The following is an 18,552-nucleotide window of genomic DNA, read 5'->3' on the forward strand; positions in this document are numbered from 1 at the left end:
TTTGCAAGAATAAAATTGTACTGTCTGCTTAAGGTTTTTCAAGATTTTTTTCAACTAACCCTCAGCATCACCATTAAAGTTAGAGAAAAACAAAGGAAGGAATAAATAAAAAATCCACTAGTTTTCTCCTTGAATTGCTCCTTCTTCTCTCTCACCCCTTCCAACCCCCTCCCACCTCCGTCTCTGCTTTAATTGGCTTTAGTGTTTGGCTGTATATTTATAATTAATACAATGGGCCATTTGCATTCTTCATGCTCATATACATGGGGCAGAGATCCAGGTTTTGGGGGGCTCTGAAACTTACCTAATTTGAGGGTCCATCTTAGAATAAAAAATTATTGACACAAAATTGGGTATAGGACTGTAAAAGGTGCCCATACAAGTTGGGGGGTGAGGCTGTCTAAAATTTAAGCTTCATTAGTTTCAAAGTAAGTCACCTCTGGTCATATAATGTAGATACCTACATGTGTGGGCTAGGGAGCATCTTACTATCATTTGTTTTATTACAAAGATGGATTTTATTAAAGCACTCTTCCATATCCTTTCTTTTCAACAAACATTATAGAAATCATTCCAAGATAACTGGTATAGCTCAATTCATTTTTTAAAATGACTGCATAACATTCAATGATTTAGATGTACTACAAGTTATCTGACCTTCTTTCTTATAAGTACATATTCCCTTTGTTTCTAATTTTGGGATTTTAGAGGGGAATGGTTGTTTTTTTTTTTTTTCTCACTACTAAAAATGCTTTTATGGTATTTTTAAAAACTCTCTTTGGGTTTTTTTCATAAATTGCATTAAATGTATTAATTTTGGGAAAAGTAGCAGCTTTATGATGTTAAATCTTTCTATCCAAGAACAAAGTATCTGTTTTTCTATTTGGTCATAATTCCATCCATATGGAATTTGCAACCTAATAAGGAAAATAAGGCTTGTACGCAAATAGCCATGATGTAAGAAAAATGGAAAGTACAAATTGTAACACATGAAATTGGCCGGGGGTGGGGCAGGAGTACTCCAGAGCCGAGATCTAATCTGTACAGGATTTTAACACAAACGAAATGGAGGAGGGGGAGGTTCAAGGGATGGGGATCTGGGAAAAAGCAAGCTCAACCAGGCAACAGGGATATTCAAGAAACAGTAACTAAGCAGTTCAGAAGAGCTGGAACACACAGTATGTACAGTGAAGAAACAGGAGATGCGGCTAGGAGGGTAGGCTGGAGCTCATCACAGCTAAGAATGCCAGGACAGGAGAGTTTATCCTCATTTCAGCAGGGCAATGGGAGAAACAGCTAGTTTGCAGCCAAGAACAAGACAAGCAAGATGAGAACCCTATTTTAGGATCACTCAGGTGTGTGTAAGGCAGCCTGGGAGGAGAAGGGCCGAGCTCAGTTAGAGAACTATTAAAATGAAAGGTCCACAGGAAAAGACATGAGACCTGAGTCAGAGGGAAGGAAGTGAGAACAGAGAGGAAAGACAGATATAATTAATACATCCTGTGGCACCAGTAGAAGTGATCCAAATACTCACTAGGTTAGGGAGGAAAACAAAGCAATGTTTCTAGCCTTGAGCCTGGGTGCTCAGTAGGATGGCAATGCGGTAACACACACAAAGCAGAGGACCATGTTTGGGTAAAAGATGATCAGTTTATTTTCAGATATGTTGCATTTAACATGGAAACAGAATATCCAAATAGCCATATTCTAGACTAGGGCCCCAAATGTGAGGGCTGTCCTTATCGTACTAAGGATAGAGATAAACTGTATTACTCCTCTGGGGAAACCCAACAGATGAATTCACGTTCCAAGAATGTTGAACCTACTCCCATTGTACAGGCTTCTCATTTTTCAGAAAAAGTTAACGACTTCTAGACTTCTTATCCTACTCTTCTTCAATATCTCCTTATAGCGCAACCCAGCTTGGAGATAGCCTTTGCCTACATTTTGAGTGGTTAAGACATTAATCAAAAGTTTTGTAATGATGCCATGGGGAAAAAAAATTCAGCCAACTTTTAGAACTAAGTAAATTCAGCCATATTTCAAAATAAAATTTATACAATCAAAAATATTATAAGGCGGCTGGGCATGGTTGCTCAAGCGTGTAATCCCAGCACTTTGGGAGGCCAAGGCATGAGGATCACTTGAGCTCAGGAGTTCAAGATCAGCCTGGGCAACATGTGAAATCCTATTTAAAAAAAAAAATTAGCCAGGCATGGTGGCATACACCTGTAATTCTAGTTACTTGGAAGGCTGAGGTAGGAGGACGGTTTGAGCCTGGGGAGGCAGAGGTTGCAGTGATCCAAGATTGTGCCACTGCATTCCAGTCTGGAGAAAAGAGCTAGATGCTGCCTCAAAAATAAATAAATAAATGGTACAAATTCAGTTTTATTTTAAATAAAACCTGATTTCTAAAATAAAAGTAACATAATTTTACTACCCTACTTAGATTTTTCTTATAAACTTAAGGTGCAAAGGGATTGTCAATAAATATTTGATGACAGAATATATATAGACATGTTGTTTTCCCAAAATAAAATTTTGGTGACTCCTGATTCAAAGGAAATAATCAAGACTGAAAGGACAAAACTGACCACTATGGAAAACTCCAGAATGCTTTTATTTAGCACCCACTCAATTTGCAATACAAGAGTGTGACGGGGGAAAAAAATTAATCAACATGAAATTATGTTTTGTAAAAAAAATTTAAATGTACAAACCTCATAATGTTCATATTCATCCACATCAAACGTCTCAAAGTCAAAAAATCCATGTTGTAATCCCTAAAAGCAGAATTTGAATTAGTTTTTCCACGCTAAATTGATAAACTCTACTCATCATTTCTGGAACTCCTACTTACAGAAATGATCCTCACTAATCTGAAGAGATCGCTTAAACCTTTGATTTTTAATGCATATCTAGAAATCTTTTTATAACACTGGTTATACTGCATTAAGACTGTCTTAGAAGTGGAACCAAAAAAACACTTAGAATAACATGAAAAAGCCCCACAAAAGATGCCTTGATTTCTAATTTACATCAGTTTTGTATGTAAAATGATATGTATAAAAAATGAAACAAAACAAATTCATATTTAGAAACTGTTGGGAACTAGACATAACTATAACAGAATATATCATAGTGATTAACTTCTTTGTTAGGAGAAGAAAAATCAATTACTCTTATGAGTTTCTGTTTTCCTTTTATCATATGAGATATTTAGCCCCACAAAAACCCTGCATTTTTTACCTTTTTTTGTCTTCCAACCCCTAAAACTCTTAATATTTCTACTTAATAGGCCCTTATTTGTTCCTAAAACTCTACCTTGGGAGAATCTGTTTCATGATGATAGTTTCTGACAAAGTAGGATTATATTTGACTGCTCTTACAATTTAAAAAAAAAAAACCTGATATTTTTATCACAAAGAAAAACTTCATACTCCTTTTTGTAACTAATGACTTAGAACTTTTAAAAACTATCCAGCTAGCTCAGACCTAATATTTTAAAGAGAACAGAGAGTCTTTTATTTTATAAATCATGAAGCTATACGGATTACAGCAGAATACAAAACCACAGGTACATTTAAAAGTTACATGATCAAGTCATTAAAAATAGAAAAAGAAACTAGCAAGCCAAGCTCCAGTACATCTATCAGTGTTTCTTCAAAACACAGAACATGCACCATCTGCATCAGAAACACTTAGAGTAATTCATATTAAAGAAGCCGACTCCTGGCCCCCACCCCAGAACTATTAAATCAGATTCTCTTTGGTTGGGGCCCAGGATCGCCTTGTCCGCATAGCTTCCCAGGTGATTCTTATAAACGCAAAATTCTGATAACACTGGTTTAAACAACCCCCACAGAATAAGCAGAACAAATTATTTAAATTAATCCATTCTTAAAAAAAAAAAAAACTGAGTTCATCCATATGCACCTTTCCCGACATAAATGTGAGAAAAATATACACTCTGAAGTTTTCTCTGTATTTTCAAAGTGTTTGCTTATATCCGTGTATAGTAGTTCACATAACATGGAATATAAACTATACTTATGACAATGCCAATACATCAAAATCAGAGAAATGTGCTCCCTAAAAAGGCAAAAATGTCGCCATACTCTGTATAAGTTCTTAGAAGGGTACTACTCGTTGCCACGCAAAAATAGCCCAGAACATGGTGCCTTATGTAAGAGAACGAACGTACAGGAAATGTCTCAGGTGCTTAAAGACATGCTGCACAATCTATCAGATCCTCCAAAATGTCATCTATCTTTGAGTTAACCCCAACATTTGATGAAACAAGTTTACATACCTTTCCTCTACAACAGGAGGGATGGCACAACTTTCTATACTGAGTTATGGCAGTTATTACCATAATTACAGGTAGCGATATTCCAGTCTGAACTCTTTCTAAATTTTTTAAGTATTATAAAACAAATAGCCTGTACCAGATGGTATAAAATAATAATAGTGATGATAAATAAATTATTTTTTCCCTCAGGCATATTTTCCAAATGCTATAATCAACAGTTATATGTTGGGTAATGTCTCCATAGAAGTTCTTAACTGGTATTACTGTAATGCATTTTGGCAATATTGTTGCAAGAGTGAGCTAGAGTATATCTCTGTAGTTGTTTAAGTGGAAAGAAAAATATTTGAAAACTATTTTAAAGTTTGATAGGGTTTAAATTCATTTTAAATGAAACAGAAACAACCATGTATAAAACGGGTAGCACATTTATCACTCCAATTTTCTCAACTCAAAACACAGCAAAATCAGTTTTATATTACATCTGAGAAATGAACTAGAATTGCTACTGATAATATATAGTCCATGTAACATTATTATGCATGTCCTATGATCAACAGGTTATGGAATATGTACATTTCTGACTGATAATAAATCACGGTTATATGTTTCAGATGGAATTATGTACTTTGAGCCCTCATTAGAATTTACAGTATAGCTTGTATAACTTCTCAGATTGTGAATTAATGTTTCTAAAACATGTCCCGAGAGCTCTCAGAAATCTTCTAGTTTAACTTCTCCATTATATACAGAAATAATTAAATAACTCTGACTTGGTTCTCAAACTTTGGAGTGCATCAAATCACCTGGAGAGATTGTTCAAATACAGACCGCGGGCTCCACCCGCAGAGTTTCTGTTTTAGTGGGTCTGTGGTGGGACCAAGCGACATAGGAGAACAGTGGCTTAAATAACGTCCTGACTCTCCCACACCAAGATCAAGCCTGACAATGAAGCTAAGCATGTGACAAAGCAATGTCACAGGCACTGCAGCTGACAGTGGCGATAAATCTGCCCTGGAACACAAACAGTTTAAATGACAAAAAAAGGCCCCTTCCACTCCCTCCTCCCAGCTTTTCCTGGTGTTTGTATTTTACAAATCAATCATCCTTCAGGAAGTGAAAAGCCTTCTACTTACTGGTTCCCCTTTCTTCCCTCCAATAACAACTAAGGATGTTGAGATTATTCCTTTCTCATATTTTTTTAAACTACTGTATCAAATACAGCAAGGAGAACTGTTATTACCTTTCTGATTCCCTGCAAACAGTCGAGAATGGTGAGATTGTAAGTGCAATTTCCAAAGGAAGCATCCCTATAAACATAAATAAACTCAACATTAAAAACTTGCATTTAGAACATTCAAATAATAAAATATAACACCAAAGTCAGCTGGAGATGTGCTTGTTTGGCTTCAGAGCTATCAACATGGTAAACTTATATAATACAGTAGATCATACTAGGTAACTACCACACTTAACTGAAGCACTTCTGAAATTGCTTTAATCCAAGAGGCTGATTTAAGAGCCTGCATTCCTGACTGCCTTGGTTCCAATTTGGCCAGGTACTGCACAGAAACTTAAGCAAGTTACTTTACCTCTAGGCTGAATCTCAGTCTCCTCATCTGTGAAATGAAGTTAATGATAGTAGCTATCACTCATAGGACTGTTGTCACATTATGTTTTTTAAAATATGTAAAGTCCTTCATATAGTGGCTGGTACATAGGAAGTATTTCATAAATATGATGCCTATTATTATTATTATTAACAGTGAATTGGACTGTTTGATTAAGTAAAACATTCATCATTGCAAGAGGTATTCTGGCAGAGGAATAACCTCCTGTGAGGAACATGATAAAAACAAGCATAAAAAGATAGGAGAGACAATGTATGTAGGTCAACAGAACCTAGCAGGTGTTTGGGTTAAATGCCATTCCTCCCCTACAAATAAGAAAAGAAAAGAAAGAAAACAGGAAAATGTACTCGGGCTTCCAAACAATCTCCTCTGAGTCACTGGGATCCATGAGAGCTTCTAATGCACCATGAAGTACTCCTTCAAAAGGAGTGGGAACCTACTCTGGTGAAAATTGAGTGCTTCATACTTTATTTAAGTTTTTAGAGCAATTTAGCAGACCTGCTTTAGGCAACATAAAACTAAAGTATCAAGTTCAGGTCAGTTAAGCAAGAACTGGCACCAGAGCTTTAACACTACAGTGTTCCAAGGTGTCCGAGGTAGGAAACTTGACCTCAAGGCTCCAGGCTCTCTGCCCAGCCTCCACTGCTGACCCAAGAAACAGAGCAGGCAGACACCTCTCCAGACAAAGTCAAAGGCACACATGGCAGCCATCAGGAAGGGGCCAGAAGACATTCCAAAGGCAGAATAGACCTTCAAGGACTTTAAGGTATAATTAACATAAAACCAACTTTTACAACCATCCAAGGTCACTTGAACCTATTGCTGCTAAACCATGAAGTAAAATGTAACTTCATCATCCCTGAGTTTCAGCATCCCGAAAGCCTAACATAAAACTAGGAAGTTAGCAAAGCAACGTAACAGAATGCTTAAGTCCTGAAACTTCAATTATTCCAAATATTTAGGTCTCATTTCAAAAGAAGGGTTCTTTGTTCTTTTGTTTTTAAATATCATCTGAACTCACATGTCAGCGAAAAATAAAATAGCCCCCTTTTCAAATATCTTATAAAAATGAAAACTATATGTTAGAAAGCAAAATTTAATGGGCTATGCCGGAGAAAAGAGTGACTAGAGATCTAAGAAAAATATTAGTTTATATAAACAATCATAAATTCCTTTGTAGTCACTTGTCTTTGGGGTTCAGAATCTCTGTGCCATGGACGCTCAGCAACCTGAGGAAGCCTGCAAACCCATTTTCTCAGAATAATGTTTTTAACGCATAAACTAGGATTAACAGAAAACTATTTCAGTTACATTTAAATAAAGTTTAAATATGTATTTTAAATATATTAAAATACAAATTTACAATACCCCAAAAGGTACTTTTTAAATTAATATGTTATATAACAAGATCTAGTGGCAAGTCTGATAACTGCTACTATAATTTTAGAAAGAAATGAGCATAAATAATATTTTAAGAAATAATAACTGTAATGTGATATTAAATTGTCACTTATATTGCTAATGCTACTACAGTTTATTTACAACATATACAATTGCATGTAACCTTATAATTGATAAGGTAAGGTCAGTAAAAATAAAGATATAATTTTTTTCTCATCTAAGTTCACTGACTCCCTGAATTCTCACCACAGACCCTAGATTAAAAACTACTGCTTTACGTTTTTTAAAAGGGGGTAAAATTTTCTTTATATTTAAAAAGAGTAAAAAAATATTATGAGAAGTAGAGGTATCCCTTATTCTTTCAAGTATTATCTTCCCACCCCTAGACTCAGCTAAACAATGTCACTAATGTAAGTTACCAGAAAAAAGTTCCAGGCCTGTTCTTTCTGAATGTCTGCAAAGTATGGTGAGGCTTTCATGATACCTCCTACCCCATCACAGCCACAATTGTTACCAGTGACAAAAAGCAGAACGCTGGTGACCTGGTGGTCAAATCTGCAGGCCTCCAAAGCTGGGAAGGAGAGTTAACATGCCATCTCACAGAACTAGGCAAGTCAGTCACCGCAGGCTGGAAAGGCACACAAGTTTACAAACTGAAATCTAATAATGAATGCAATAGAATTCAGTCATATCCTCCAGATTGAGAAAAGGAGATGGCATGCCTTTTTTGAGCACCTACTGTGTCAGGTAATTTAGATGCATTAGCACATTTAATCCTCATGACAGCCACGTAGTGCCAACAGGTTCCCAAAATCTGCCCCAAAGACTGGACAAGAAAGAAATGGCTTATTAGTGGCATGTGGCTCATACATAGTCACAGGAGAATACTATAACAGTGAAGGGACACAAAAACATGTTATATATTCTCGGGGGGAAAAAAGTGAGAGAAGGTAAAGATGGAAGATTGAATCCATGCATCTACCAAACCTCACTAAAAGGGTATTCTTTTTTTTTCTTTGAGACGGGGTCTTACTCTGTCACCCAGGCTGGAATGCAGTGGTACGATCTTGGCTCACTGCAACCTCCATCTCCTGGGCTCAATTGATCCTCCAGCCTCAGCCCCTGAAGTAGCTGGGTCTACAGGCACAAGCCACCACGCCCAGCTAATTTTTGTATTTTTTTGTAGAGCCAGGGTTTCACTATGTTGCCCAGACTGGTCTTGAACTCCTGAGCTCAAGTGATACACCCACCTCTGCCTCCCAAAGTGCTAGGATTATAGGCGTGAGCCACTGCACTTGACCAAAAGGTGAATTTTTAAAGGCTTTTGTTTTTTAAATGAAAACCAACAAAGACGAGGAGAATAAGAGAAGAGACAAAACAATAAAATCTTGAAAGCTAGAAATCATTTGGATGAGTGGTAAATAAGTTAGAAGACCAAGAAAACTGATAATGAAAAAACTGAGAACCAGTTGGGCACAGTGGCTCATGCCTGTAATCCCAGCACTTTGGGAGGCCAAAGCAGGTGGATCACCTGAGGTTAGGAGTTTGAGACCAGCCTGGTCCAACACGGTGAAACCCTATCTCTACTAAAAACATAAAAATTAGTCAGGCATGGTGGCGGGCGCCTGTAATCCCAGCTACTCAGGAAGCTGAGGCAGGAGAATCGCTTGAACCTGTGAGGCAGAGGTTGCAGTGAGCCAAGATTGTGCCACTACACTCCAGCCTGGGCAACAGAACGAGACTCCATCTCCAAAAAAAAAAAAAAAGAACAAACAAACAAAAAACTGATAAACAACACAATTAATACCAGGGAAGTCTCAAAAGGCTTAGGAACTGGCAGCACTGCGTTCTCCTGAAAGTGAGGATAAAGGAAATGACTAAAATAAGATTGAAAGTCCATTTAAGAGGAAACATTGCCTCCCATTTTGTAAGTCAATTTTCCCTGTTGATTTTCCTCAACTCACCAATATAGTCAGGACCATCACAAAATATAATGGTAGGCCCTAGGAGGCAGAAAGATACCTGCCACACATGATGTTCAAACTTGGAACTGGAAGATCCTTTCTGAGGAATTGTTTTCACCTGCATTATAACATGAAATGGAGGTCAGGAGTTAGGAAAACAGCAGACTACTGGCCCCAAAAGTCCCCTCCTACTCTGAGGTTATACCGCTATTCAACACCATCGATCATCTCTTTATCTCTCTTCTGGATCCTTTCCAACACAATTTAAACATTTTCAGATCCTTACTAGCTTTAAAAATAACAAGTCATCCAAAACTTTCCAAGCTCCACATCTTCCTTCAGCTTCCATCCAGTTTGGACTCCTCTTTAAAACAAGATTTCTCTAAAGAATTACTCATTTTCCTTTTTTTTTTTTTTTTTTTTTTTTTTTGAGATGAAGGCTCACTCTTGTAGCCCAGGTTGGAGTACACTGGCGCAATCCTGGCTCACTGCAACCTCCACCTCCTGGGTTCAAGCAATTGCCTCCTCCTGAGTAGCTGGCATTATAGGTGCCTGCCACCATGCCCGGCTGATTTTTGTATTTTTAGTAGAGACGAGGTTTGACCATGTTGGCCAGGCTGGTCTTGAACTCCTGACCTCAGGTGATCTGCCCACCTAGGCCTCCCAAAGTGCTGGGATTATAGGCATGAGCCACCACGCTCAGCCTCATCTTCCTTTTTAAAGTGTACAATTCAGTGGGGTTTGATAATATTCATAATGTTGTACAACCATCACCAGTAATTCCAAAATATTTTTACCACCCCAAAGAGAAACTCTGTACTCATTTGCAGTCACTCCTCATTCTCCTTCCTCCAGCCTCTGGCGATACACTAATTTATTTTCTGTCTGTCTGGATTTACTTATTTTCAACCCAGAGAACATTGTGCATGCATCATCTTACCTAATAGGTCAGCAACAAGTAACTCCCTACTTTGCTCTCCTGTCTTGGTTCCTGGATTTTCCTTCTACCCTCTAAACACTACTTCCAACCTCCTTTGCAAAGTCATCCAACCTTCAATTCCCAGTCTTTAGAAGTCAAACCTCCTCAAGGTTCAACTCCAGACCAAAATTTCTCTCACTCCATACTCTCTCTAGACCAGGGCCTCTAAAACTTCAGTGTGCATTAGTATCACCTGGACAGTTCCACAAATACAGGCTGCTGGGCCCCACCTCAAGTTTCCAATTCAATAGACCAAAGGCAGGGCCTGAGAATTTGCATTTCTAACAAGTTTCCAGGTGGAGCTGAGGCTGCTGCTAGAAAGACACATATTTTGAGACTCATTGCCCTAGATATCTGCATAAATTACCATCTATCTACCAATGACCCTCAAATTCATCTCTCTAGCACAAACTCCTCTTAACGCTTCAAAAACAGCACAGCCAACCACCTTCATGGCATTTCCATTCGGGTGTCTTAAAGACATCTCAAACTCACTATGTAAGAAGAATTTCTTGAATCTGCTCCCACCCCCAAAAAAAACAACTGCAACGATAATCCGGTCTTGCAGCACCCGCTGTCTGGGTAAAAGCTCCCACAGTCACTCAAGCTACAGCCCAGAAGTTCCACCTTTCTCTTTCCCCTTATCCTATCCCTCACTACGCACCATTGGTTTTGCTTCTTAAATATCTCTTGAATGCATTTCACTTGCCAATTCCATTGCCACTGCCTTCCTACACCCACTCTTAGACTTTCTAACGGTTTTCTTAACTGAAGCCAGAGTGATATTTTTAAAAGGCAAATCTGATCTGGTCCCTGTTCAGCTATAACCCCTCACTGACTTCCCACTGCTCTCAAGGGAAAGTTCGAATCTTCACTGTGGCCACAAGGCCTGGGGGTATCTGGCCCCATCCTCCCTGAGCTCCCCAGGTAGCCACTGGGCCCTTCCCACAGAACCTGTGCATCTGCAAGTCACATATTCTTCCCACTCACCCTCACCTTAGGTTACCCTCCTCAACCTTCAAACCACTGCGCCTGGCCACAATTCTCTCTAAATGTGACTTCTGGCATACTAGTCGACTTAACCATACGGCTATTATACAGCGATTATAAAAATCCACAACTATGACCATAGGAGGAATCTGCAGTCAATAAATAGTTCTCAAATGAAAAACTAAATGGATGAATGAATATTTAAATAGAAGGAGCAATTGGGGACTTGTTGTTTATTTTGTGTTTAGTGTTTATTTTGCAGAAAAACAGCAAGAAAAAAATTAAGTTTAAGAAAACTAGAATCAACATCCACAATTAAATGTTAAAAGAAAGAGCTTGTTTCATTGGTGTCTCAGCACTGTCTTATACAGGCTCTCAAGAGTCAACTGTTAAATATTCAGAAATTTTGAGAGCCCAAATCAGCAGTAGTAAAAGTATCTGTATCATGGAAATCAGCAGATACTTTTTATTTATAGAGTCAGTTTACCAACATACCACTGCTTGTAACCTGAGAATCTAAGAAATCACTCAGAATGAAGCAACCTTATAAATATTAATAATGAGAGATGAAACCAGAGATGAAAGAACATATTTACACAAAATAAGAAAGCATTTCTTATTATGAATAATGAAGTTACTCAAAGAAGAAAGAATGGAGAACAGAAGCACAGTGTCTACAATGTGGAGACTACATTAAAAAATACAAAAAGAGCTGATAGAAAAGGGACTAAGAAATTTTGGAAATGACTGTGATCTACAATTATCTTAAGTCCATGATTCTCTAAATTCTCTGGGTAACAAGTAGTGAGGAGGTATGCAAAAATTACAGAGCAATGGGTTGGAAAGGATCATGAAGGTCACCTAAGCACCCTTATAAGCACTGAACTGAATCCTATCCTCACAACCGCCACAGGATGATGAGCTTCTTAAGGACAGGAAACATGTCTTTTATGTCTGTTGGCCCAGAGTATAATAGTACAGTGTTGGGAAAATTAGTATGTTATAGATGTTGCTGAATGAATTAATACAGGAATGAATAAATGGTCATTACCAGGAGTTCATTCAACTTATGCCTGAACACCTCTGGTGGCTAAGAACTATTGACCTTTTAAAGCAAAAATGTGGCCAGGCGTGATGGTTCACACCTGTGATCCCTTTGGGAGGCCAGGGCAGGAGGATTGCTTGAGCCCAGTAGTTTGAGACTAGCCTGGACAATAGAGGGAGACCCCTTCTCTACAAAAAAAAAAAAAATTTAATTAGACAGGAGTGGTGGCAAGCTACTCAGAAGGCTAAGGCAGGAGAATTGTTTGAATTCAGTTCAAGGCTGAAGTGAGATACAATCTGGCCACTGTACTCCAGCCTGGCTAACAGAGTGAGACCCTATTTCTAAAAACAAACAAATAAAGCAGAAAGTATATAAAACAATTTTTAATTATGAGCTATGTACAGTAGCAAAAACACTCTAGATCATCACTGTCCAATGGAAATAGAATGCCATCCTCAAAAGAGAGCTACATGTATAATTTTAATTTTTTTACAACCATATTAAAGTGACAAGAAAAAAGTAAATTTTAATAGTGTGTTTTGCTCATCCGATATATCTAGAATATTCTCATTTCAGCATTAATCAACATAATTATAAATAAGATATCTTACATATTTCTTTTATATTAAATATTTTTATTTTGAGAGACAGGGTTTCACTATGTTGTCCAGGCTAATCTCAAACTCCCGGCCTCGGCCTGGGACTACAGCTGTGAGTCACCACACCCCACCTTTTATACTACATCTTTGAAATCCAATATGTATTTTAAATTTACAATCTATCTCAATTTGGACTAGACTGATTTCAAGTGCTCAATAACACATGTAGCTACTAGCTAACATACTGGACAGTTCAGCTGCAGACTATATTGTACGTGTACTTCAGAACCAGACGATGCCCAAAATACTTTATACAACCGTCCAAAGTACATCCTAGTTTCCACCCTCTGAACAAACCTACGACATATATGCACCAGTTACAGTAAAAGAAAGAGCTTATAACATTGAGACCTACAAGACGAAACTGTACTGAGAATTAGTAGGGAGGACAAAACCATCTCCCATTCGTGAAAGAGCAAAACCACATGCCTCAGGAGGCAGGGTCCAAAGTTGAAAGTGACCTGTACCAAAAAAAAAAAACAAAAACAAAAACAAAAAAACAGAATCTCAGCTTTTCAGATTTAACATAAGGCTATGCATGAATCATTTTGCTCATCTAAACAGAGACATGTGAAAATTCAATTCTAAGTCATGGCTTAAAGGATCACCTGAAATCAGCAGAATAAAATCTGTCTAGCACTAGCAATAACACCAGAAAAATAGACCAAGACCTGTACTCTGGGCATTTTATCAACATCTGACTGGCACCCATTTAACCACTAATTTTTCTATTCTTTTTATTCTTTTTTTTTTTTTTTTTTTTTTTAATTTCAGAGACAGGGGCTCATTCTGTCACAGCGGCACAATCATAACTCACTGCAGCCTCAAATTGCCGGGCCCAAGCAATCCTCCCACCTAAACCTCCCAAGCAGCTAGGACTACAGAGGGGTGCCACTACCCCTGACTAATTTTTATTTGTATTTTTTTGTAGAGACCAGGTCTTACTATGTTACTCAGACTGGTCTCTAACTCATGGGTTCAAGTGATCCTCTTGCCTCGCCCTCCTAAAGCACTGGATTACAAGAATGAGCCACCCATACAGTCAATAATTTTTCTTTAAAAATAAAAATAATGGCAAATTGGTTTTAATCCAGGTATTTAAGAGCTTTTCATAATATTCAACAAAATAATAACTATTACTATGTTCATTAAGGTAAGTGACTGCAATCTTATTCAAAACTATCTTTATCAACTAAGGCTACTGGAAATACACCATAAAGAGTACAAAAACTTTGGCACCAACCCTACTTCATTAAGTTTGGTAAAACTGATTTGGAACCCTAAACGTAGGAATAAAAAAAAAAAAAAAAAAAAGTAGTCTGAGCGAATTTTCGCAACACAAATCACTGAAGCACCTTCTTGTTCCAGCAGATAAAAAACAGAATAAATACAACTCACCTCCATGTGAGTACTTAATGGGTCATGGAGACACCTACACTTGTTTCTCTTCTCAGATCCTGTATAGCAGCACTTACTTAGCACTTTAACAAGAAAACTCTGACAAAGAGTCTTTTTCACGGGGGTACGACTTATTCAAAATATGCCCCAGCTGTTAAGAATGGATCCAACAGTTTGGACTGGAAAAGCCATCGATTTTCAACACTCAGGAAACTGGCGCATCCTCACTAGTCAAAACTAATGCGAATTAGCTTCCAGCATACCAAGCACCAAAAGCAAAAGTTTATTAAAGATCCATGGGGCAGAAATGACCCCAAAGATCAAGACTGAGAAACAGCAAGGAAAAGTTGAGAGTGAAAGAACATCTTAAAACAGGATGAAATATTGTTTCCATAGTTTGGATACTCAAGAGGAAAGCAGGAAAGAGGTAAAGAGAACTTTCCCTTTGAAGTACAGTTAATTGCTAAACAAACTTCGACAAAAATCACAATATCATATTTAAGCTAATAAAAATCTGGTTCAATGTTTTATGTAAGGAAAAATATTTTATGATTACATCTAACATCTGCCAGCACATGTTTATGAAAAAGGAGGCAGCCTGATGCCAAGTCCTAAGTGGTTGACCTTTTTGAGCCTTTGTTTAAAGACCTACAGTGATTGACCCTTTTGAGCCTTTGTTTAAAGACCTACAAGTTCTGGCATGCCCAGAAGATCTAAAATAATTACCTTTGAGATTTCCCATTAAGACTCAGCCACAGAGCTCAGCAACTGGGATATCACTAAGGGTCATCCCCCAAAACACAACAAACACCTCCCTCAACACAAACACTATGCATCCATTTTAATGACAGATATCATTAAAGGATTGCCAGTGGGAGGTGTGTGAATCCTCTGTTAGAGAAGATAGTCTGGCTTCACAACTGCAAGAAAACGTGCATATTCCTGTTCACATTAAATAAAATACCATTATTTGACAAGCCATCTATTTCCAAGACTCTCAGGAAACAGCACCAAAAAAAAAAAAGGTTCCACAAAATGCTAGCATACTATTCTAATCCCAAGAGATGTTTTTTGTTCCACACAGGTGTGGATCAGGAAATATGCCTCAGAGTGTTTCAGAACAGGAGTTCTGCTGGATATTAAAGAAAAGTATGGGGCAGAAGGAAGAAAATCAGTACTTTGTAAAATTCTGTGCCAGATGCAGTGGTGCATGCCTGTAATCCCAACTACACAGGATTTGAGCTCAAGAGTTCGAGCCCACCCTGGGCAACAAAGTGAAACCTCCATCTCAAAAAAACAAAAAGAAAAAAGAAAATTCTGGGTTTTACAGAGCTAAACAGGTTACTTCATTACTCAGAACCATTCAGAATCTTTAAAATGGAAATTTGCTTTTTAAATCTCCAAGACAGAGAGGTTTAATTTTTTTTTTTTTTTTTTTTTTTTGCCATGACACATCTTACAGAGCAGGAGTTCTCAATCTTGACCACACATGTTGGAGTCATATATCTAGTTTTTCAAAATCCCAATACTCTGACTTCACCCTTGACCAATTACAGCAAAATTTCTGGGCATCAGAATCTAGGGATCAATAGTTTTTTAAAGCTCCCCAGGCATGTAGATAAGTTTGACGATCAATATAACTTTGAGAAACACCTGTAAATTCTAGCCTCTTCTCCAAGCTTTAGGAAAAAACTAAAGGCACAGGACATCCAATGTTCAACCAGCTTTATTCCATTAATGTCAGCACATTACCGTACCTAACCTTGCCTCCAGACTTAGTCATTATTTTTCATGCCATGCTCTCTGTATATGTCTTCAAAACTAGGTCCCTGGATGTTATTCATTCCCTGTTTAATTGTATATGTCATTTTATTTTATTTTATTTTATTTTATTTTATTTATTTATTTTGAGATGGAGTATTGCTCTGTTGCCCTGGCTGGAGTGCAGTGGCACGATCTTGGCTCACCACAACCTCCGCCTCTCGGGTTCAAGCAATTCTCCTGCCTCAACCTCCCGAGTAGCTGGGACTACAGGCATGCACCACCATGCCTGGCTACTTTTTTTGTATTGTTAGTAGAGATGAGGTTTCACTATGTTGGCCAGGCTGGTCTCGAACTCCTGACCTCAAGTGATCACCCACCTTGGCCTCCCAAAGTACTGAGATTACAGGCATGAGGCACTGCACCTGGCCTATACATCATTTTAAAAACTGGCTTTGAGCAGATTTAGGAATAATCACCAATACTAAAAAACTTACCAACCTGATACATGTGGACCAATAAGCAAAGAAATAACTATAAAATGAATTTAAAAGCACAAGAGACATCTTAAATAAGTTGTACAATTTAGATTGGTTATCTTTTCATGATTTGTGGGACTTTAAATTTTCACGGATACTGTCTTGTGAGGACCCAAGAATGTAGATTTGAAAACCCTGCCACTGACTGCCATGAAAACAATCTGGCTATTCCGCTAAGGGTCACTGGTCTCCTGGGGCTTCAGATAAGCTGAGATTAATATGACTTCATTTGCTCAATAGTATACACTGTAATTTAGTAGTACACTGAAAGGAAGAGAACCTAAAAAGATTCATACCTGGTTTGTCAATACAAACTCTGCTAAGTCTGACCCCAGAACTGAAAGGCCTCTTGATCCCTTGAAGGCCAGCTGCCAAGCCAACATTGAAGATGGATGACTCAGGTAGATGAAAAACAGCCTTTTCCCCTGATTTTCAGCTAAAGTCACTTTTAATCAACATATTGGCTATTCTCAGTAAAAGTGAATACAGTTTCTGACACAACTACCCTATAATTCAACGGAACACCCTAAGACTGACTCACAAGTGACATCACAACACTCGTTGCTGTCACACAAGCCAGAAATTCAACTATCTCTAAAGTCAACTATACTTAATTTAATCAACAATAGGCAGTAATGCTACACACTTCTCATTTTTTGTTAATTTTAACTAGGTAAATAGAATCTAAGTAGGAATAAAATCAGATCATCCTTTTGGTTATAATAATGTACCCATACCGTGAACTTCATATTATATACCCTACCTAACATAACATTATACAAAAACAACCCATGCCATACCAATAAATAAATATAGCACCTAAAATCAGTGCCTGAATTGCTGTTCTCCAGTTTTCATTCTAATATGAAAAGCATTCCATGGGGCCTATCCCTAACATCTTCTCCCACCCCCTGTTTCAGAGTTAAACCTCCTTCCTCAGTATTCCCATAACACCTCTCTCCTAACTCTAACAAAGCAGTGTAACTGTTTGACACACCTCTACATGTATACAGACTACACACTGAGCTTTTCTGCAGCAGGTACCAAGTTGTTCTAAACATCTTTAAATCCATAGGACTATCACAGTGACTGGCACCAAAAAAGCAATAAATATATTTTAATATACTTGCTCCCTCAGGACAAAATAGGAAAAGAACCAACCACAGCCCTCAAGAGTCAGCCATGCAAACAAATAATTAAAATACAAGGTACTGGCTTTAACGTTGTATGCAGCTTTGTAATACATAAAATGTAATAGGGAATCACAGGCAAAGGACCTGCCAAGCCTCTCCAGAAAAATGAGGAAGGCTTTACGGAAGTGACTACTCAGATAAATGTTTGCAAAGTGAAAAAAATTTGAAAAACAACATTATTTAAATCCACAGTAGCCATAAAACTCTTTTATTAGAAAGAAACTAAAATACATAGCACAAATGGAAACACAGACATTTCAGTGAAAAGTGTATATGAACATACCAACCACACCTTCAACAAGCCTTCAAAATCATCATTTTTTATTATTAAAATCAAATTTTAAATAATAAAACAATTACATTCAAACAGATATTTAAGGCTTCTCATTTTTAATTAAAAGTGCTAATATATCAGCAGTTGAAACAATTTAGACAATGAAGACAAAAGTGTAATTTCATAAGAAATGGGATTTTTTTTTTAAACCTAGTTATAATAAAACTCAGATTATAATGAAGGTCAATGCAATGATGGCTGCCCAGAATTTAGTATGAGGATGATTCTTGATAGGAGTCCATCAGTCTTAGTTGGTCTGAGCTGTAGACTAAAAACAACTCACATCTTATCTTAGCATAATAAAAAAATTAAGTTTTCAGAAAACTAGTAGTATTCTTTCAACTAAATT

General features: G+C 37.5%; 1 protein-coding gene across 3 annotated transcripts in view; it reads right to left on the reverse strand.

The window, feature by feature from the left end:
* The window catches only part of CDC14A (cell division cycle 14A), a 163,590-nt gene that overhangs the window by 73,615 nt on the left and 71,423 nt on the right, over positions 1 to 18,552 (reverse strand). For all 3 annotated transcript variants that reach the window (XM_007977818.3, XM_037998112.2, XM_007977816.3), the window contains exons 6-7: positions 5,553 to 5,619; positions 2,721 to 2,783 (exon numbers count right to left, since the gene is read on the reverse strand). In XM_007977818.3, coding sequence (XP_007976009.2) covers positions 2,721 to 2,783; positions 5,553 to 5,619 — 130 coding nt within the window. The remainder of the gene's footprint in view (positions 1 to 2,720; positions 2,784 to 5,552; positions 5,620 to 18,552) is intronic.

This window comes from Chlorocebus sabaeus, chromosome 20 (genome assembly GCF_047675955.1).
Source record: "Chlorocebus sabaeus isolate Y175 chromosome 20, mChlSab1.0.hap1, whole genome shotgun sequence".
Classification (NCBI taxonomy): domain Eukaryota; kingdom Metazoa; phylum Chordata; class Mammalia; order Primates; family Cercopithecidae; genus Chlorocebus; species Chlorocebus sabaeus.